This window comes from Plectropomus leopardus, chromosome 18, assembly GCF_008729295.1.
Source record: "Plectropomus leopardus isolate mb chromosome 18, YSFRI_Pleo_2.0, whole genome shotgun sequence".
Taxonomy (NCBI): Eukaryota; Metazoa; Chordata; class Actinopteri; order Perciformes; family Serranidae; genus Plectropomus; species Plectropomus leopardus.
In genome coordinates, this window is record NC_056480.1 from 23,525,076 (window position 1) to 23,547,015 (window position 21,940).

General features: G+C 40.3%; 2 protein-coding genes, 1 long non-coding RNA gene and 3 other non-coding genes across 7 annotated transcripts; 2 read left to right on the top strand and 4 right to left on the bottom strand.

Annotated features, from left to right (window-relative positions):
* The first annotated feature begins 2,063 nt into the window (after positions 1-2,063).
* ctps1a (CTP synthase 1a) lies at positions 2,064-11,840 on the top strand. Of its 2 annotated transcripts, none has more exons than XM_042506681.1 (19): positions 2,064-2,246; positions 3,552-3,733; positions 3,822-3,992; positions 4,083-4,183; positions 4,300-4,416; positions 6,205-6,288; positions 6,603-6,683; positions 6,770-6,921; positions 7,071-7,203; positions 8,804-8,892; positions 8,976-9,070; positions 9,179-9,241; positions 9,692-9,735; positions 9,831-9,927; positions 10,004-10,059; positions 10,154-10,250; positions 10,347-10,491; positions 10,596-10,687; positions 11,498-11,840. In XM_042506681.1, exons 2-18 carry the CDS (start codon positions 3,565-3,567, stop codon positions 10,678-10,680), a joined length of 1,779 nt encoding a protein of 592 aa, XP_042362615.1. In that variant the 5' UTR covers positions 2,064-2,246; positions 3,552-3,564; the 3' UTR covers positions 10,681-10,687; positions 11,498-11,840. The 2 variants fall into 2 exon arrangements, with proteins under 2 accessions (XP_042362615.1, XP_042362616.1); XM_042506682.1 differs by having other exon boundaries at positions 11,503-11,840.
* LOC121957887 lies at positions 11,839-13,859 on the bottom strand. The gene is made up of 6 exons (XR_006106798.1): positions 13,794-13,859; positions 13,107-13,163; positions 12,794-12,852; positions 12,564-12,616; positions 12,233-12,302; positions 11,839-12,063 (listed from the first exon to the last, which is right to left on the bottom strand). It is a non-coding gene; the product is annotated as an uncharacterized LOC121957887 (long non-coding RNA).
* Positions 12,125-12,198, bottom strand: LOC121958351. The gene has a single exon (XR_006106838.1). It is a non-coding gene; the product is annotated as a small nucleolar RNA SNORD99 (small nucleolar RNA).
* On the bottom strand, positions 12,384-12,513 carry LOC121958342. Its single transcript, XR_006106829.1, has one exon. It is a non-coding gene; the product is annotated as a small nucleolar RNA SNORA44 (small nucleolar RNA).
* LOC121958353 lies at positions 12,933-13,069 on the bottom strand. Its single transcript, XR_006106839.1, has one exon. It is a non-coding gene; the product is annotated as a small nucleolar RNA SNORA16B/SNORA16A family (small nucleolar RNA).
* A 579-nt stretch (positions 13,860-14,438) lies between the features above and the next one.
* rab42a (RAB42, member RAS oncogene family a) lies at positions 14,439-21,133 on the top strand. Its single transcript, XM_042505995.1, is given in 3 exon segments — positions 14,439-14,658; positions 14,660-14,892; positions 17,225-21,133. Coding segments are annotated over 3 exon segments (822 nt in total). The 5' UTR covers positions 14,439-14,511; the 3' UTR covers positions 17,667-21,133.
* Positions 21,134-21,940: the final 807 nt, after the last annotated feature.

Genomic DNA, 21,940 nt, shown 5'->3' on the forward strand with positions numbered 1-21,940 from the left:
AAGAAATTGAGACAGCAGTGCTCCCTGCCTGGACTTCATATCTCACTGAGCACAATGAGGATAATACACTGCGATCACAGGATCATTGACCTTTCCACAGCACAGTGTAACTAATCACTTTAGACTGCAGCCGTTTATTATATGGAGCAGAAAGGGTTGTTTTGCGTCAGGGAGAGAAAGAGGAACCTGTGCGTATGTTGTAACCCCACAGGAAAACATCTCTGAACACTGAAGTGTTTCTGCTGCAGGATCAATGCAGCCTCGCTTTGCCGCCTTGGAGCAGCAGCTTACATTAACACCAGAGTCACACTGATACATTGTTACATCTATTGTCAGGACAAAATGGCTCTGACATTCGCATTTATTCTCTTCCTGGACTAATATTTATGTATTTTATTCTTTAAGGACTTCACAAAATCAAAAGATGTGAACAAATGAATTTCCACACAGACAAAACATGCAAGACTTTTTGATTCTCTGCCACTTATAAATAAAGCAAGGAGCTCCAAGCTTAAAAAGAATGCAATGTTGATAAATACATTGTACAATCTGTAAAGCTTAACAGCTGGCTGAGGGCCTTTCAACATGAGGGGACTCTTTTTTTTTTGTCCCTCTTGTCCAACATGAGCCATCAAAGGTGAGACATGAGCTCCCCCTGCTGATTCCAAAATAACCAGTAAGCGTGCTGCCTTCAGGTGATCATGATTACTAACGTCCAGCAAAAGTGAGAGCATGTGAAGAATTTGTCCTGATGGCTGAGATATTTGTAGAAAATAGCCTAAATAAGTACATTAATTATGTGTTTTAGTGGAGTACAGTTTGAGGTTCTTTACACATGTGTATCCATTTTATGTTACTGCATGTTTCAGAAGCAACATACTTTTACTTCACTTTACCACAGAAGGTATGACATACTTTGTTGATTAAGATTTAACATACAAAACCCATAATTAGTTTACAAAATATGATGCATAGTAAAAGATTAAACAGATGAAATTTCTGGGGATGATAAATGGTGTGATTTTGGAGATTTTTTAAGAAAACGCACCTTTCAAACCCATCTGAGGGTATTTAAGATAAATACATTTAAAACTGAATGTCCCTCCCCCAAGCCAAATAAAAAACATAATACCCTCAACAGAGCTTGAAAAAATGATCTGAAATGCCTCCCCCATTTTGCACCACCCCATCCCCTCTGATAAATAACGAACAGTCCCTAGTTGTCTTCATACCGACCAGTTATAGGTAAGTATTATGTTGCGTACGGGTTGATATTTATTCAATAATATCGCATAATAATATAACTTTCTGAAAGGAATTAATTATGATTGCACTGACTTTTGCTTCTTTAAGTACAGTTTGCTGATAGTAGTTATAAACTTTCACTTTAGTACAGTTTTGAATGCATGATTTTTACTTGGAGTAAATAGTTTAGAGATTGTAATATTGCTACTTAAACTTATAAAAAATCTTTATTTTTTTGGCAATTTTGGCTAATTTTTACACCCCAATATTTGCATTTTCTGAATCAATTTATGGTATGTATGTGTTTAATTTTGTCAGAATCAAATTCCTCTGCTACTTTTATGTTTTATTGTGGAGGACAAATGCACATGTCCCAGACACTGATACACCTATACAGCAGCTGGTTAATTTCACTACATCTTATAGCTTTTGGATGTGAAATCATGCTATGTATATATATATATATATTCACAGCAGAGTTTGGTGATGTCAACCAAATATAAAGTTAAAAACAATAACAAAAAACCACCAACTTCATTATTATCTTCATTGTTACTCATGTTCATATTCTTTATTATTATTATTATTTACTAATTAATTTTTTCTTCGTTATTGGAAAAGATGAAGGAGGGCGCGGGGTACCAAAATAAATAAATAAATAAATTTATTTTTAAAAAATGTAACGTGCCTCTTGACAACGTATGATATGAACACGTCAAAGTTGAATGCACCATTCCCGCACAGGCAACAGCAGTTTACGCGGTGCACCTGAAGGCAGCACAGCGCTGTAAGTGTGTAATGAATGATGTACTGCAGGGCTGGATCGTGGTCCATACACGTGTAGAGACAAGTGGAGGATAGATGGGTCTTTAGAGGAGCACGGGCACAACTGAAAGCCTTGCTACTTGGCTTGAAATTTTATCTCTGTCAAAAAGTCTTGTGGGCTGCTTTCGTCGTCGACGATTTGTTTTGAAGAGCTGCTCTGGCTGAGGAATATTTTGGTGAGTTGAAATTTGATGCTGTTCTTAGAGAGGCTGTTGGCTAGCTAGCAAACATAAAGTTGTAAGCTACGCTTGACAAATAAGTTTGACTTCCGGTAGTAAGCTTCAAAATAAAGTGTATTTGGAAATATCATGCGCTGGTAGCGCGAAATGACCTATTGTATTTTAACAGTAGTGTCGAAACTTAAAGTATAATATGTTGTGCTGTCATAGATGACCAGTTTTAAATACTTGATTGTTTTGTCGTCGTGCATTTAACATGAAAGTGAGTAAATCGCTCTCATCGGTTTTATTTTGAAGGCATTACCGGGTATTCTGGTTACAGGTAAATTATGGGGGTTGATGCAGCATGCTAGCTTCCCTTTGTTTTTAATTATTTAAAGACTGTAACTTAAATCAGCCAGGTTTTTTTGTTTCGTAAACGTTGAATTTCTCCGTTTTTTTTACTGCAGACTGTAACAGAAGCGTTGGTTTCTGGGTGTCTGGTCGTAGTTCATCGATATTACCCCTAGCCGTTAGCCAAAAGCTAATAGCGCCGGCTGTATTACTTTAGCTCCGTTGAGTTTGTGGGCGGTGATAACTAGGACGGGCGGTGCTCTCCCTTGTAGTCCTTTAACACGGGGAATCAGGAAGTTCCCACCCGCTCGGCCGTTGCCGTGTGTAAAATCGAGTGCTCCAAATGTGCCATGCTGCATATGGGGAAACCATGGTGTCGTGGGAAGGATGACCAACTTTTAACTTAACATATAACGTTACTTTTTTTTTTTTACCTCAAAGTTTCTGCAATATTAATTAACGAGTGGTTTTAGACAGCAAATTAATAGCCTATGCGTTTCCTTGGTAACAGCGACTGGAGTTCATTTTGTAACTAGAACAAAGACGTGGAGGTTAAAGGGAAATGCAACCTAAATTAAGAATTACAATTCTTTATTTCCTAGGAAAGTTTAAACAGTATTTATGAACATGAGCTACTATCTCAAAGCTAGAAACCAGATGTCTTCAAGTATAAAATCTGCAGCTGCTCCACCTACAAAAAATGTACCCATAAACTCAGAACATTTCCCTGGTTGTGCTCAGTGTCATCTAGAACGTCTCTCCCAATTCAATGTCTATATAGCAGCTTCAAACTTTATAACCTATGACATCTCAAATTTGAGTTTTAGCATTTTAAGAAAGCTTTTACTTTTATTTACTAATACTCTTGGACTGCCTTACACCATAGGAATAAAATGTATGAATTTTGACAAAGGGTGAAGTTCCCCACCATGCAAAAGTGTACTATCTTAATCTTTTGTCTGTCTGCAGATTCCAGAGCACAATGATGAAGTATATCCTCGTTACTGGAGGAGTCATCTCCGGCATCGGCAAAGGCATCATTGCGAGCAGTGTGGGCACAATCCTGAAGTCGTGCGGTCTGCATGTAACTGCCATCAAGATCGACCCGTATATCAACATAGATGCAGGCACCTTTTCACCCTATGAGCATGGTGCGTCTGCGGAAAATGATCACTTCGATTTAACAGAATTGAACAGCTACGTGTTAAACATGTATTACATTTGTGTCTCTCTCTTCAGGGGAAGTGTTTGTGCTGGATGACGGCGGTGAGGTGGACTTGGATCTGGGGAACTACGAGCGCTTCCTTGACATCCGACTGACCAGAGACAACAACCTGACCACCGGCAAGATCTATCAGTCAGTCATCAACAAAGAGAGGAGGGGAGACTACCTGGGCAAGACTGTGCAGGGTAAATAGCAGCTGTTTAAGTTTCATAGAGTGAGAGGTGCCATGCTGAAGAGAAATGGATAACAAAGAATATTTTTTCTCTCATTTCCAGTGGTGCCACACATCACAGATGCCATCCAGGAATGGGTTGTGAAACAGGCCAAAGTACCAGTTGATGACGATGATGTAGAACCTCAAGTTTGTGTAATAGAGGTCAGCTAAGCACAGAATAGTTTATAATCAACTTAGTGTGTACATTTTTAACTACTGAGGCAAAAGCTGCAATGGTTTTTCACCGCTAATATCTGTGACTGTCTGCTTGTGTGCAGTTGGGAGGAACTGTTGGCGACATAGAGAGCATGCCTTTCATCGAGGCCTTCAGGCAGTTCCAGTTTAAAGTGAAGAGGGAGAACTTCTGCAACATTCACGTCAGTCTGATACCACAGGTAAGAGAGCAGCACCTTCAGGCCTTCCTGGTTTTCTCTGATGGCAGATGTTTCAGCTGTTTTTGTTGAACAACTGACTGTAAATACACACATTTGTTCAGCTTTCATCATAAAAGTGTTTTGTCCTCTTGATGTACAAAACAGCTGCAAATTCATATGTGAAATGAAATATTTATGTGAGTACAAAGTGTATGTCCTAGTGACAAAACCCTTATAAAAATCTTAGAATTATAGTATATCCAAAGAGTTTTCCCTTACAGTTCAGACTAGATCATAGTTACGATGAAAGTTATTCACAAACCTTCTTAGTGCTTAAAGGAACATTTCACCCACAAAATGACCATTTGTATATCAATTACTAATTGCGTGTTACCTTGATTTTGTGAAGAAAACTTTGTTTTTCTTGCATGCCTCCGTGGTGAACGGAGATTCTAAAAAGGTGAACATGTTTGCCACAGAAATAGAGTGTATGTGTGGCGGTAGCGGGGGGATATTTATTTTTTGTATGTGTTCCTTTGTATCATTCTGGGTCCCCTTTCTAAATTTGGAGGGTCTTACTGGTCCATGAACACAGCACAGGCGGAGGCCTGCCATGAGTTTTTTTTTTCTCAGCAGCTTACAAACTCTCACACAACTCATGCAGCATAATCCAAGTTTATTCATTTATCCAGTTGTATGGTCAGTACTTCTGAAACCCGTGCCAAATTTTACGATTTAAAACCCTGCAGTATAAACAGTTTCATGCACTCAGAGTAGCGTGTTAGGGCTCGTGCGTGCATTTTCACTGCTCTATGAGAGCTCATGAACACGAGTGTGCTCAGGTGCGCTCAGGGCACACCACTCATTGGCTGAAGTGTTGTATTTTAACAGGCTGCTAAATGTCAGCTTAAATAGGAGTCATTTCCTGACGCAGGAAGTTTTTCTTTCTTTCTTTGTATTATTACTTACTTATTACTATTGTATTACTCAGCCTAGAGGTAGGATATGAAATGTGTCACTCAGTTAGTGCTGCTTGTAGATGTTGAGAGAGCCCCAAAAAAATGTCTTGAATAAATACTTAGGTGTAAAATTTAGTTAGTTTATTAAGCAAGGACAGAGGAGTTCTTGTGATCAGTGAGGGAACAAGTGACAGGTGCAAACGTGTCTGCTCACGAGCTGGACAGAGTCACGTGTGAGGATTGTAACTAAAGCAAGCATGCAGAGAATGCAATCATAGTTTGGTAAACATGTCCATGTTTCCAACACAGTGAGAATGTGGGCTATGCTACAGGAGCGGTTTGTGAAGTTTCTTGAAAAACTTTTAAGATGAAAAGATAGATGCATAAAGTTTTGACAGTTTCACTTAGAAGGTAGATGCCAGATATGAAACATAATCCACTGCTGTGTGCACTTATGTAATTTTTGTCTTTATATTTGTGATAAAACATGGCAGCAACAGGTGGTTTCAGATGAGTTTATTTGGCTTTCTAAGTCAGAGTGTAGAGTAGTACTGAAACAATTTCCTCTTTACTGAATATTTTAAACATTTGGTTGCAGCTCTTTGAGCTCTGGAACACTGAAGGTGATTCTACACAATAACCTAACATTTAATGCACAGTTAGTCAAAAATAATGGATGAATAATGGAAATATTTGATAGATATTTTTATCCTTCTTTATTGCGTTCTTGTGTTCTTTAGTTTCCTGTATTCTGATTAAAGCAGCAGGTTTGTCCACTTGCGTTATGTTTGATATGTTGCATATACATAATACAGTTCAATATATGTAGTATCTTTTTTGTTCTGTACAGCCCAGTGCAACAGGAGAGCAAAAGACCAAACCAACACAGAACAGTGTCAGAGAGCTGAGAGGCCTAGGTTTATCCCCTGATCTGGTGAGTCATCTGCAGAAAATCCTCCTAAAAATGCTCCATTTTACTGTGTGCATGTCTGTATTTCCAGTTGACTGTAACTTTACACTTCAGTGTATTTCACAGTTCAACAAATATCTGCAAAATTATGGAACATTCCCAGAAACCTTTTAAACACGAGTTCAACATGAAGTCTAAAAATATGACAGATATTTGCATTTTGTGTTCCTATTTCTCTCCTCTCTGTGTTTCCTGTGTGAAATCCTTGTTGAGTCGTGTTGAAATGACCTGATTTCTCTTCAGCCATCATTAAAGTTTCATCCCATCTTTGCCGACAGATTATGTGTCGCTGCTCCACCGCTCTGGAGAACTCTGTCAAAGAAAAAATCTCAATGTTCTGCCATGTAGAACCTGAACAGGTAGATCACTGACACTGAAGCACATTTGTCTCTCCAAGCCCTGACTCTCTGAGCTCCTTCAAACTCACTGACTCATCTTGTTCCAGGTCATCTGTGTGCACGACGTGTCGTCCATCTACAGAGTACCTTTACTGCTGGAGCAACAGGGCGTGGTGGGCTACCTGAGCAGAAGACTCAATATGCCCATCGAGACTCGACCCAGGAAGATGCTCACCAAATGGAAGGAGATGTCAGACAGGTGAGTCCTCCACAGAGGTCAAACGTTGGTTAAATTAATTAAATAGGGCTGAAGACTGCTGTTTTCTGCTGCCCTGTGTGACTTGCTGACTTTAGTCCAGAGAAAGTCTTGTTTAAAATGGTTTATGAATGTACACACTATCTTCACAGGTCAGACAGGCTGCTGGAGCACTGCTCTATCGCACTGGTTGGGAAGTACACCAAGTTTTCCGACTCGTATGCTTCTGTCATCAAGGCACTGGAGCACTCAGCCCTGGCAATCAGCCATAAATTGGAGGTTAAGGTATGCACACAGCATTGTTAACCCACAGTGCCCACTTACCCATTTTACTAATGTCTTTATTCTTGGTCACTCAAAAAATGTATCACACTGTAGCAGGATGCGTGATTGAGGTGCACTCATTTGGAGTATGAGGACCTTCCCTGATGTGGAGCCTTGCTTGTGTCAAATATAATGTTACAGACAACGTGTTTTCAAAATGGTTCAGTGTTGGGCCCCCCCACGGGGATTATCATGCTGAATTATTATGCTCAGTTCTTATCAGCTTTTGAGGGGATTTACACAGAAAATATAATGTTACCATGAATTTAGTGAGTTAGCTTTGGGATACTTTGATACTGAAGAAAACATAAAAACCTGAGGCAAGTCCTGGAGTAATAGGGGCCGCCATTTTTTCTGTGTTGTCATTGCATTTATGGATGACATCAGATAAAAAAAATATATGTAACATGCCCATATGTTCAGATTTGACTAGTGCTGCCCTCTGACAGTCAGAGATCCCAGTCATCACTCTGAGACTCCTCCATTGACTGAGATTCATAAGTTGAGCAGTTTTTGTTTTTGCACATTTCTGATACATCATTACTGCAGTAAGCACTGAACTTCCTGCCATCCCCATGCAAACTCTCAAAGTTTGTAGAGGGAAAAAAGGGAGGCAATCCTTGAATATTTGTATTGAAGTCAGACCTGATTCAATTGACAAAACTATGAGTCTGAGTACAACCCTAACATTGAGTCATGACTCCTGGAGGACCATTCATGACTCGAATTGCGTCTGCATAGCTTTACGTTACAGCCATCACTGCTGACCATGATAACAAGCAGCCAAATGAGCGGAAAAAACTGCAATAACTGACTTCCTGTTGTTTTCAGAACACCAAGATACTCCTGTCCCTTTCACCTCACGGAGTATCTTTGTTGTGTCTCTCCTTCCTTGCTCTCTATTCGTCTCGTTTTTGTTAAAAACTCTAACTGATAAATACATTGAAAGAGTAACTTCACACCAAATCTTGTGGGAATCTTTTTTTAATGAATAAATTATATTTGCAGTCACTTTATATCATTTCTATCATTTCATTCTGGTCCCAGTCTGTAATGTTCAAAGCATCAGAAATGATTAGTCTTTTTCCAGAGACAGTCCAGTAACTGTCCTAATGAGTAACAGCACCCAGACTGCAGATTCTGCTTGTGCTGCCATCTAGTGTTTGCTCCATGCTCTGTCCCCACGCTGCAGCTGAGCACATCACAATGAATGCACAATGCTACATCCCACTAAGGTGTGGTCATGTGACCAGCAGCCCACCGATGACCCGCTCAGCTGAGTGTGCTTGTGCAACAGCAGTGCTTTTGTTACATTGAAGATCTAGTGTGAAGCTGCTTCTGAAGTGTGATTAAATGCTCTTACCTTTTGTGATACATTGAATGTATGTGTCCTCCATCCTTCATGTTATTCAGTGTGCATTGCAGTGCCTGCATGTTGACTAATTAAAGAGAGAAACAACATTTTTAAGGGTGGTCCAAGCAGAACCTTTGAGACAGAACGTGTATCTTTAACTCTGCAGACCTGCCACCTTTGAGCTTGCATGTGTCTTCTTCTCATCAGTATATAGACTCTGCAAATTTAGAGCTGACCACCCTGCAGGAGGAGCCGGTGAAATACCACGAGGCGTGGCAGAAACTTTGCAGCTCTGAGTGAGTGCTGACAAACTCTTTCGTAATACAACCTGGACTTCAAATTTGAAGTTTCACCAACTGTTTTCCCCTCTAATCCTCAGTGGTATCCTGGTTCCAGGAGGCTTTGGTGTCAGAGGAACTGAAGGAAAGATTCATGCCATCAACTGGGCCAGAAAACAGAAAAAACCTTTCCTTGGTACAGGATAGCATAACTACTTAACATAACTTTTAAAAATGTGTGATGTTGAAATGAATCGCTTTATCAGTAACAGTAGACACACTGCTTTGCTATTACATTGTGCAGGTGTGTGTCTTGGAATGCAGCTGGCTGTATGTGAATTTGCCAGGAACACACTCGGCTGGTCAGGTAACATTAACTGTCCCGTGTAGCTAAACTGAACTTGAGCAGCGTTGCATGTTAAAGAAAAGCTGAATGCCACCAAGACCGAAGAAAGCACCAGTCTCCTCATTTTTTCTGTCACATTCCTGGAAACATTTTGATTACATATGTGGGACTATAGTATATTAACATCAGACTGAACCCAACTATTTAGCACAACGTGTTGTTTCAGAAAGTCTGGGTTTTTAAAAATGTGTTGATTTATTTTGAAATTTGACATTTTTCTAACTATAATGATTTCTAAAACTGAAAAGACAGTAAGTTTCATTGTTAATTCTTGACTGTGGGATAGTGGTGGGACAAAATGATCATAACTCAAGGTCCACTTGCTAAATGGTCATAATAATAAGCATTTCGATGCTGCGATTGAATACTTACAATAATACATGTTATGGCTTTGCCTGTTTTGCACTTTAGATGCCAATTCAACTGAATTTGACCCAGAATCAAAGCATCCTGTGGTGAGTTTTTTTTTACCTTTCATTCATAAATAATGTAGTTGTACATGGACTTGAAAAGTGCATTGAATTGCGATTGTTTCGTTGAATCTTTCCAGGTGATCGACATGCCAGAGCACAACCCCGGGCAGATGGGCGGCACTATGAGGCTAGGGAAGAGACGGACCATTTTCAAGACTAACAGCGGTGTATTGCGTAAGAAAAAGTTCGCTCTGAGCCCAGTGTTGATGTGTTGTGTCTACACTGTGCTTACAGCTGTTCTGTATTCCAGGCAAACTCTACGGGGACGCAGAATATGTGGATGAAAGGCACCGGCATCGCTTTGAAGTATGTTGACCTCTCAGTTCTGCAGCAGCAGAAACCATCCTGCTGAAGGTGGAGTGGGTGTATTTTTGAAACTTAAAATGTTGTCTTTGCACAGGTCAATCCTGAACTCAAGGGTCACTTTGAAGACAAGGGCTTCCGCTTCGTAGGTCAAGACGTCGAAGGGGAAAGAATGGAGGTCATAGAGTTGGACGGTACGGAAAAGGAAACACTGAACAGATTTTTAGCTTGTGTATAATAAGGGTTTTTAAAGGGCAGTGATTCCATTACTCTGTTTACTATAATTCCAGATCATCCCTATTTTGTCGGAGTGCAGTATCACCCTGAGTTCACCTCTCGGCCCATTAAACCATCTCCCCCCTACCTTGGTTTGCTGCTGGCTGCAGCCGGGAAGCTGCAGAGCTACTTACAAAAGGGCTGCCGTCTGTCTCCACGGTAAACACACAGCATCAGATTACATGTTTCTGCTCAAACATAGACTGCAAATATAGAATCATCTTTATCAGATTAATGAGTGTATTATTCTGTCTTTGACACAGGGATACATACAGTGATCGGAGCGGCAGCAGCACCCCAGACTCTGAAATTTCAGAGTTGAAATTGCCTTCCATCTCAAATGAATGACTTTGAGGTACACAATAGTTATAAAACTGTTTTCAGAAAGAAATTTCATTTGCAAATTGAGTCATTACCAGCAAATAAAGCTCTAGCTTGACCTAGAGATGGGGTCATGATGGTCAGATGATGTCAAATAAAGAATAAGAAGTGACTGATTACATCTGCAGCTTCAAATGTTGGTTGTGCTCCACTATGTGCTTCATTGAGTCTTGCAGGTGTGCAAATAAATTAAATAAATGAAAATAAGGAATTATAGCCATGTAAATGATAAACACAAGTATGGGAACAGTTTTTAAAAAAAAGTATTTTTTTTAATGTAGAACACTGACATTGTGACTTGTATTAAATATTACATTAAGATCAGCCATGAAGTTTGCTCACCCACAGTGGGGCTTTCCAAAACCACCCTCTCCACTTTCCTGCTCACACACGGGTCTGCCACAGTGTCAGCCCCAAACAATTAGCAGGGAGTGGAGGTGGGCGATAAAACCCTTTTACAGCAAGCTGCAGAAATATTAACTTATTTGCCATTTGCAACATCATATTGTTTCCTGTGTAACTATTCACATTTGTTTAATATTTCCGTACAGATAACACCTGTTAACACAGTTAACACCTGTAATGCTACATTGTATTTAGGATGAAAAATACACTTGTCCAGTCTCTAGAAAATAGTTTTTATTTTATTTGATGGTGTGCAGGTACTTGTGCAAAAACAGAGCAGCTTAGAAACTGAAGAAATAACACTTTAAAGACTTGACATGAGTTTCTGAAGCCCAAATGCTTCAACTGTCGATCACCAATTTGGCATCTTTCTTGACAGTGTAGGCGATGCCTCTGGAGTTGTTGGGTGGTGGACTATGGACTATGGCCCTGACCAAAGCTGACTACAGACTGCTGTGAATGAAGCGTTGAGTCGAGTCCTGGATGAACTACTTTGAAAGGGGATGTTGCCACACTGAGGCTCATCACTAATTGACAGACTGTATCTTGGTGACATGCAGCTCCAGTAACTGGTACATTGTCCACTTTATCCTGTTGTGGCCTTATTGTAAATAGGTCCTCGTATGTGAACTAAAACCATTTACTGCTTATTCAAAAATGATCTTAAAATTCCCTTATGAATGGAAGATGGAATATAAATAAATAAAGGGATTCTCAAAATAGTTTAATACAATTTTATTTCATTTAAGAACTGAACATTTTTTCCACTGATCACCTTGACTTTAACATACAAGTTCTGGAAACTTGACACCTTGGGAGTGGTGCAAGTTAAGTTGAAATGTTCACTATAGCGTTGCCACTTCCTTGTAGATGCATGCTGAATCCAGACCCTTCGATTCCCAACAATCTTGTTTGTTCAGGCTGCTCTCCAACACCTCACTGGACCTTAAAAAATAAACCCAGTTTAGTGCAATTTCAGGGAATTATTCAGAATACATTATTAACAAGCTGATCTCAGTCCCATATCCGCAAGCTTCATCCAACAGTCCTCATTGTATTATGTGGTCATCATGGATCAGGAGGACAAATATTGCACGTTAATGTAGCTACGTACCTTCACAAACCAGGATGGTAGAACCCAAGCAGCTCAATGATGCCAGACTGAGGCTCACAGACAGTGTTGCCTACAGCAGAAAAAAAAGATGCGTCATGAATACAACAGGCATGTTAATACTGATGAATGCTGCTCTTTAAAAAAAAAAAAAATCTGTAGGACAGTTGAGTGGCTGGTGTTGGCAAAAGGGGCCACAACAGTCAAAGACCGCCCTGTTTTCTGGCATGCACTTGGAGAACACGAAGCTACAAACAAGCTCCTGTCCTTAGGATAGCATGCTTAAAAGTGGACAAGAGTTGAGTAATCATACTGGGATTTTACAAGAAAATACCTTCATATGAAATGTCCTTATCCAGTCACTTTGAAGTCAGCCATAAGGATCACCTAAAAAAGGGGAGCAATTTGGTGAGTTAAATCCATACTTAGAAAAAAAAAAAAAAGACTTTTTAGCAAATGTGGCTCAGGTACACTATATATGTCTCAATCAAGACTTGTGTCAGTGAGGGCAAGTTTGTCATCACAGCCAGCAATCGTTACATTCAAGATGTGTCTAACAAGTACCTGCATGAGATGTGGTCATCTTCAGATTTTGCCATTCAATCTTCATCATTAACCAAAACCTGTGGAAAGTTTGATGAAGTACGTTTTAATAGAGGAGACATTGCTTTTCATATAGTCTTGATATGTCATTATTTAGTCCAAGTGTCCTTCCCCTAAATGTTGCTGGAGCAGTTATTTTCAAACTGAACAGCGACCGTCGGTGAAAGTCTTCATCTTGGCTTCCTGTTGACCGTTCACTGCTACAGGAGAGCATGAACGGCTTCGATAGGAGCCTGTTACAGAAACAATATTAAGTCCTGAGAGAAAAACATACCTGATTTCTGTACAGACATCCATGGTTGGAGTGTCCCGCTCCGGCCGCAAGCGGACACTGTAGAAACAAATGACACAAGTTAATGCATGAACTACAGTGCTGCAGATCCACTTGAGGACAAGTTATGAGTCAGGATTTGACAATCCAATAACTGGAGAAACTAGGTAAAAATCATGAAAATTCATCTGGGTCTAGAATGTGTTGAGTTTTAAATTTTCGGCAAGAGAGGATATTAAATCAGGAGGTCTAAGATCCGTCGTTTTATAGTATATCACGTTAGTGATTCTGAATCACTGGTTCAGAAGGAGCAAACCACGTGGTTCGCACAAACTAGCGTTAAGCTAAAGTTAAGTTAAGCAATTTCGTCTTAATAACGTAAGGCATTAGTTTCATAACTAATAATCCAATGCAATGTGGGATATTGTATAAATTTAACTCCGTTATCATGAAGCACTCGCGACACGACGCCGCGTGACTACAGTAACTACATAAGCTAACATTAGCGAAATGCTACATGCTAGCGCGTGTTTGTAGAACCCAGGCTAACCAAAAAACTTGACGTAAACATAATAAAATTCTACTCTCCGGTTGGCCCTAAATGCGTAACTTAACTGTAGCAACATTATGTTTCTACATATTTGCATGAAATTTTGTGAGAGATAATAATAATAATAATTGGGGCCTTACCGTAGTTCTTCGCTAGTTCTGGTCCCTTCTCGCGGACTACTTGAAGGGGAAGAGGCAGGAGGGAGTGTCCTGTTCATTTATAAAGGCTAGCTTTGAGCAGCACTCCACTGATTGGTCTGTATACCTCACATGGCTCCCTTGGCATGATGGGATATGTATTTTTGCAAGCGTTTCAGGGAACGCTTTTTGTCTATTAGACTTCGTGTCACTTAGACACATTAATACCAACACAAACAGAGAGTTTGACTTCTCAATTAGCACATATTTTTCACTGAGAAAGCTAGGAGTGAATATATTGTGTAAAAAGAGAAGGATTTACGGTACAGTCTGCCCATAGCTGGAACTGAAGCCTCTTTACTTCAGAACCACGGACAGCAGCCAGCCTCCAACCACTGAGCTAACCACACTCTCGTGGTTTTAAGATAACAACAGTGCAATGTCATGCTCCAAATACACAGTTGCGAAATAACATGGTCATGATGACATTTCACTGAAAGAATGTGCCAGAATTTCACACAATATTGACAAAGTCTCTCTGTGCACGGATGAAAACAAGCAGCTTTATGGCAAAATATTGCTACTGTAACATGAATTTTGTTTTCTCACGACGTAGAATCCCACCACAGATTATCTCCGACTCTTTCACAGCATACATTAACCTCATTCAAGGTTTATAGTAGTCATATGCCGTGTAGTAGAGCATAGGTAAATCTATCACATGATTGCTGCGCTCGCGCTGTGCTCCCCGTCTCTTCCTGAGCAGAAGGCAAGGCAGCAGCAGCGCGAGCCGCAGCAACAGCAGCCGGGGCTTCATGTAAACACGCCGCGCGCAGGGCTTTGTTTCTCGCGCGCTCCTCTGGTGGCATCCCCCCTCTAGTCATGCCATGGATATTTTGTGGCAATACCAGTTCAGAATCATTTTACTCGGGGATTCGACGGTGGGGAAGTCGTCGTTGCTGAAACGCTTCACGGACGGGATTTACAGCGATGTGGCGGATCCCACGGTCGGGGTTGATTTCTATGCCCGCTCGCTTGACATCGAACCCGGGGTGAAAATCAAGCTTCAGCTCTGGGACACGGCTGGACAGGAGCGATTCAGGTACCAAACAGAAATGTAGCTCACATAAAATGTCTCCGAATTGAATGAAACCACAATTGTCTATTTTTCACCGAGTAGATTTGTCGTTAAATAATAGAGAGGCCTTATGTCGCTGTTTGGCAGCTATTGTAAAATGAACCCTCTTAAATTGAATAAAGGCCATTTCCTCTCTCGTTGTGATGTAATGAAGTGGAGAAAAGGGTCAGCAGAAGATTATATAGGCCTCGATCTCATGATGATCCATATATTAACACTGAAAATCGAGTTGCATCATTGCATCCATTCACGGATGATGGACAGCCTCCTCACATTTAGGCCCCAGTTTTGATTCCCTGACTCCACAGTCACCAGGGAAACACAGGGATGTCAACCCCTAAATCTAGTGTTTTGCATTCATCTGCCCTGTTGCTCGTTGCGTTTCATGCGTCCCTGTTGTCATGGATAATTTCCTTTAAAGCATTTCTCTGTCTGGAGAAGCAAGCTGCTGCTCTTTAGATCTGCTTTCTCTTTTGAAGACTAAACCTTCAGAGGGTGTTTTCCTTCAGGCTTCACCACGCTGTCTAAACTGACTGTGAGGAGTGTTTGTGAAATCAATCAGCGGTGTTTAAACCACCTTGTGCACAGATTGGGACTTGTGTAGCCTGTGTGTTTGTGTGTGTGTGTGTGTGTGTGTGTGTGTGTGTGTGTGTATAAATGGGTCTTTGCAAGGCTGGGCCAAGGGGGGTGACAACTCCAGGGCTCCAGGCCTTCAGGGGCCCCAAGGAGCCCATGTTTACAGTCTGTTTTGTTGTCACATAATTCATTACAATTAAATTCCCCAGCTGGGCAATTACTACATTTGTCTTGTCTTGGTCCTCTGTGTCACAATCTACTTTTAGCATTGCTATAATCTAGTTAATATTATGCATTGGTCTGCATAATACAAATACATAAATACATTTAAATTTGCACATGCAAAGTGACACAGTGGAAACCTGATATTTCCGCATAAGGACACTAGTTAGTTTTTGGGCCATGAGGCAAAATACTGTATATTAAAGCTGCCATTAGCTGTCTGCAGTGTGCACTTGATGGGTGTATTAAAGCAACAGGATGCACACAAAAAACATAGATAATGCACATAATGGAGCCACTTTGTAACATGGACATTCAAAAATGAACAAACATTGTAAAGTAGTGGAAAGTCAAATGATCCTCACCTTGAGTGTGATTTTGAGAAAGTTCTGGTTTTTGTAAGTTTGGTGAAGGTGAATATTGATCTTATCAGAGCTGTTAGCTTAGGACACAAAAAATCAGGACACAAGTCTTGACTTGGACTTGACTGTTGTAAAACTTGATTTACCTGAGACTTGGCTCCCTTCACTTGTCTTGAGATGTGAAATCTGAAAAAAAGTTAAATCCTCAGGTTGGACGGGTCAAAATTCCACAACAATAAAAATAAAAACAATGCCTTAAATAAACATTGACTATTTAAAGGTCCAGCGTGTAGAGTTAAGTGGCATCTAGCGTTGAGGTTGCAGAACTGAAACTTTCCCTTTTGTCACGTGTGGGAAAACTATGGTGGCCGATGCAAAAATGTGAGTGGCCCAATCGATAGTCAGTGTTTAGTTTGTCTGTTCTGGGCTACTGTAGAAACATCACGGCACAGTCTGTGAGAGATGACATGCTCCATGTAAATGGCTAAAAACATAGTTCTTATTTTGAGGTGATTATACACAAATGAAAACATTTGTGTATAATCAGTTAGGCATTTTACATACCCCATTCCTGCATATATATGCCCTTTAATTGTTGAACCAATGCATTAAAAATACTTTTTAAAAAATATCTTTGAAGAAAAAATGTTAATAGTTTCAGTGGCTAGCACTCAGTGACCTAAAATATGTCACTTTATAATAATAATAATAATGAACTTTATTACAGACTCAATGGTCCAGATAAGAGCAAGACAATACATACAAAAGATATAAAAGACACATAGAAGTACCATACACAACATATTCACAATGCAATAAGATCACTTAATAAAAAAAAATAAAAAAATAAAAAAATAAAAATAAATAAATAATTTGATTGGACTTGCCTCGAATGACTTCACAATTAAATTGAATCTCAGATGCTAATTGGCATATCGTGTCTTGGTATCGTACATGGTGTTCACACATAAAACGAACTGGACAGTTAAATTTACTTGGATTCGTGCCCAGGTCCCTTACATGCAGTCAGAATAGTGGAACGTCTGTGCTGGCAGGTCCCAGTTGTGCATTGATCAGAGCTGACCAAGACGTTCATATGTTTTATAGTTACTAACATGTTATTGTTTTCTCTGCAGGTCCATCACGACATCATACTACCGTAACTCTGTGGGCGGGCTACTAGTCTTTGATCTCACCAATCGCAAGACCTTCGACCATGTGCGGGAGTGGCACAAAGAGGTGAGTGAGCACATCTTGCCTCACCACATGGTCTACATCCTCATTGGCCACAAGAGTGATCTCAACAAGGACCGCAAGGTGAGCCGGGACGAAGCGGAGCAGCTGGCGGCCGATCTGGGCATCCGCTACGTGGAGACATCGGCCAAGTGCAACAGCAACGTGGACCGGGCCTTTGAGCTGCTGACCAAGGACATCTACGAGCTGATGAAGATGGGGGAGATTGTCACCCGCGACGGCTGGGACGGGGTGAAGAGCGGCCTCACCGCCAAGGTCCTCTACCCGGCCGACGACGAAGAGGAACTAGCTACCGCCGTCGCTGAAAAGGGCTGCCACTGCTGACTGTGAACTCTCTGTGTCCAAACACTGTCCCGTCACACCAAGAGCTCACCTCGTCTCACGGGCCGTGTTTCCATAAACATATTTTTATGTGCATTTTGAAGTATCGTGTCAGAAAAGCTTCACAGGAATGTCAAAATTCAACAAAACTTACTCAGTTGTGTAAAAAAGTATTGATGATTGCTTGAGGTGGTTTTGGCGTTGTGGAAAAAGAGTTGATGTGCAAATTGGGATGTGGAAATGCCTTTGCCGATTAAGTTCAGACAAAGCGAACATTTAACTCCCCTGACTAACCGGTTTCCAAGCTGAGCATCCTCTCATGCATTACAGCCATTGCATTAATTTGTCTTTGCTCTGGACAGTGGAAACATGGCCGATACTAGCTGACATCAAAGAACACTTTAAAGTTGCCCAACTGAAACAAAGTCCAGATGATTTCTCTCCGGCTTTCTCTCGAGATTGCTGAGATGGCCTAAGTGACTTGTTTTGTTTACAGTTCACAGCCTCTACTTCTACTGTTGACTTGCTGATTACAGCCATGTTTGAAGCATAGCCGATACTTCCAACTTTTGACAAAACTACCCTTTGCAGAGCCTAGCGTTTTTCATTCCAAACCAGTCGGTGAACGTGCTTAATTCACGCTTTTTTTGCAACATTTCAAAAATTCGCTTGACCATTCAATGGAAACACGGCTACAGGTGTCCATCGAAACCAATTCACTCCGGGTCAGCACCCTGTGGTATCACCATCCATCACTTCACTTCCTCACCTTGTGCTTTGGTCCCCCCTCTGTGTGTGGGTCCAGTTGACAACTGGGAATCACTTCTCGCAGGGGGGCATTGTACATCCCAATGTGTATCTTATAAGCAAGTTGTATCTTTAAATCCACATGGTGTAGCATGAGCTGAGCTGTTTTGAACATTGATAGGTTCGTAAAAAACACAGGAAGCGTTCAGAAGTGATGGGGCTGAGAGTCTCGTCAGTACTGCTTTTCACAGCCCAGGAGTTAATTGACTACTGAAGGTACATTTCAGAAAGCACTATTGTGGATTACTACCTGTCAAAGTCTGTGCGATGCTTTGCCTGCAACCTTTTGTGACTGTAATATTGTAAATAATAGTGAAATATATAGAGATGAAAGCTAAAAGGTCACTGAAAGCTATTTAATTGATAGTGTGAACAGACACAGTGCACTCTACATTAAGTGTCACCATGTTAAATTAGTGTGCTCCTCCTGCTACTGTAAGCTGTACGTGCACTTACGCCAAACTGACTTAAACCTTCGATCATTCTGTGAATAGATAAGTAATGTTTTTGTAAAAAAAAAAAAAAAAAGATTATTTCTAGTTAAGGTGTATACATAAAGATAGGCAATTGTATTTACGGTAGGTGCTCCCATTTAGGTATTTGTATCATAGCATCAACAGGAGCAAGACATCATGTTACCTCTCAGTCATCAGACCTTTAATGACTTCGTCAGCAGTAGGAAAGACGTATTTGACTAAGAACAAAGGGGAGTTTGAATTTCACCTGCAGCTGTTTGGAGCTCATGCAAACAGCTGTTTCTTTTGTTCAAAGCTTTATCCACGATAATAATATTCTATTCAGGCCCGAGTAGCTGATGATGGATGACAATTTATTAAACCTAATGCCATGGATATGTGCACTGCTTTTTTGGGCCTATACTTTATGCTACATTCCAGAGGTGCCCTTTAGCATGTGTATGAGACGCACCAGGCTTTCAGCCAACTCCAAAGTAAACACATAAGCATCATTATCAGACGTGTTAAGTAAGTGTACTTCCCAAAAGGTTGAAATGTGTCATTTGAGCTATCAAAATGCCTGTTCTTGACAGAAGGGATTGCTGACATCTATTGACTTTAAAGGCCAAGATTTACATTAACCCTAAAGCTGAACTTAAAGTTGCTGACATTCTTTGTTAACTGAGCCATTTTCACATACCATACATACGCTTTTACATGGGTAAGAGTATTTGGGATTTACCGGCTTGTAATAATACCGGACGTAATGGAGCCTGTGTTGGTAAGCTCAATGTTGTGAGCAGCGAGCTGCATTTACGATGAAAGCATGTCCACACACACGACTTCTACACATAGCAGTTACTACCTTTGACACAGAGGATCACGTATGCTTCAAGTCTCCAGAGCCTTTTGACTGCAGATGCTATTAATCTGTTGTTTACAGGCCAGGAGCGGCATACAATAAACTAGAGTACACTTTGTCTGGGAGCTCACCTCCCCTTCCACCGCTTATTCACCTTTCACCAACATCTCACCAAAAAAAAAAAAAATCCTGTTCACACTCACACTGTAAACAGCAAGAGATTATGCATTCTGCGGACTTCACGTTCATGACATTTTTCTTCTTTGAGTTGATAAAATCTGTAAAGATGATTCTAATATATTTGCACCAACCCTTTATTTTCCTGTACAGATCCAAGCTGTATGCCTCCTGGTAAACCACCACCTGTTATAGCCAGGTTTAAATGGCAGTATGTACACGATATGTTTTTGTTTGTTTGACAATCAGATGTTAACATTTTGTGTTCTTGGCACCAATGAGGAATACTTTTTTTTTTTTTTTTAAATCCGGCTAAACGTCCTTGCACCATCCGAAACCACCATCAACCAGTCTGTTTTACACTGCAACTACCTTCCTCATTTTTGTCTCTCACACTAAACAGGGTTAAATGTATATTAATTGAATTTGTATGTTAATACTGTGCTGTTAGCAAAACTGTTCTCCAGTGAGCATAATTCCCATTTCTGAGCACTGCACATCAGAAGGGCCCATCGCACTGCACGATGTGAAGATGGCGGCCTCAGAGCATCGGTAAGGACAACACTGGAAAGACATCAGGAAAAAATGGCTTTTTGAAAGACTGACTCAATGAGAAGAAATAAGCTTATTCTCATCAACCATTACTAGAAGCCTCTGTATTCAGCAATGATATATATAGTAAAACATTGTAACAAAATTTACAACAGCATTTGTAATCTTATAAACAGTGACCATCCCATGTAATGACCATGATAGTGATGGTGGCCATAATCAACCTTCAGTCCAGATCCAGCCTCTTTCTTAATGTAATGTTAAAGAAGTAGTTCAACTTTTTTTTTCAGGGCCAGTCCTAGACTTGTGGGGGCCCTAGGCAGGATTTGATACATGGGGCCCCCCTCATTGTAACATGTTGCCACTTCACATGGCACTGAACCAACTTGTGTTGCACAAATGATGTAGAATATATTTAAGATACTTATCCCAGTTTATCTTCACTTCTATTCTTGTCTTATTCATTAATTTGGTTAAATTTACCATGGAATTATAAATGTGATTTCACAGAATCTTGGGGGTGCTTGTTTCATAAGGGACTGTAACTTACTTACATAGCCTACTGAAATTGTCTGTTTAGCTTGTCTAGCTATTTGTTGGCAAAATTTGAAGATGTTGTCAGTTTTTGTTTAGGAATTTTTAAAAGTTACATTTCATAGTTCATAAAATCTTTAAAAAGTCTTGTGTTCATTAAAATAATTCTGGGAGGGGGGGCGGGGGGGGTCCAGGAGGCCCAAAGAAACTGCATATTTTGCATAGTTAGGGCTGACTCTGGCTTTCTCTCTGAGAACTGGATGAGAAGATTGATATCACATTCATGTTGAGTTTGTTAAGTATAGAACTGGAGCCATTAGCCTAGCTTAGCTTAGGAAGCAGGGGGGGCAGCTAGCTTGGCTCAGTAAAAAAGAAAATGTTAAAATAAGCCTATCAATACAACTAAAGCTCACTCACACATTGTATTTTGTCTTTTTAAAGTTACATCAAGGTTGTACAGCAAGTCATGTGCTGGATTTTTTCCTTGGTGACTATCAGCGAGGTGCAATGACTTTTGGGAGTCTTGTCATCACAGTGAGATTAATTGTTTCTTGTCATGAAATAGTTCCAGCAAGTAACTCCCTTTAAAACCACAAACAGGCTTTTTTTTCTTTAAAAAACCTTTCGCTTGATGTTCAGGTTAAATAGACATGATACAATGAGTAGTTAGTTAGCTGTTGACAGGGCTTAATATGTGTTTCCATCTACTTCCTGTCTCTACGCTAAACTAGGTTAACCACATCCTGTCTCAAGCGGCATTCATAACATTCAATTATGGGATTAATTTCAATTTCCTCATCTCACTCTAAGAAAGAAAAATGATAAACTAACTTTCCAAAATGTTGAACTATGCCTTTAATGCTGTGTTTTTTTTTATTTTACATTGTCCA

What these genes read in the sequence shown, in the direction of transcription:
- ctps1a (XM_042506681.1), top strand. Translation starts at nt 3,565, where the DNA reads ATGATGAAGTATATCCTCGTTACTGGAGGAGTCATCTCCGGCATCGGC. An exon ending in TGGAAGGAGATGTCAGACAG is followed by an intron (nt 6,922 to 7,070) that starts GTGAGTCCTCCA and finishes CTATCTTCACAG; the next exon opens with GTCAGACAGGCTGCTGGAGC. An exon ending in GGAGGTCATAGAGTTGGACG is followed by an intron (nt 10,251 to 10,346) that starts GTACGGAAAAGG and finishes CTATAATTCCAG; the next exon opens with ATCATCCCTATTTTGTCGGA.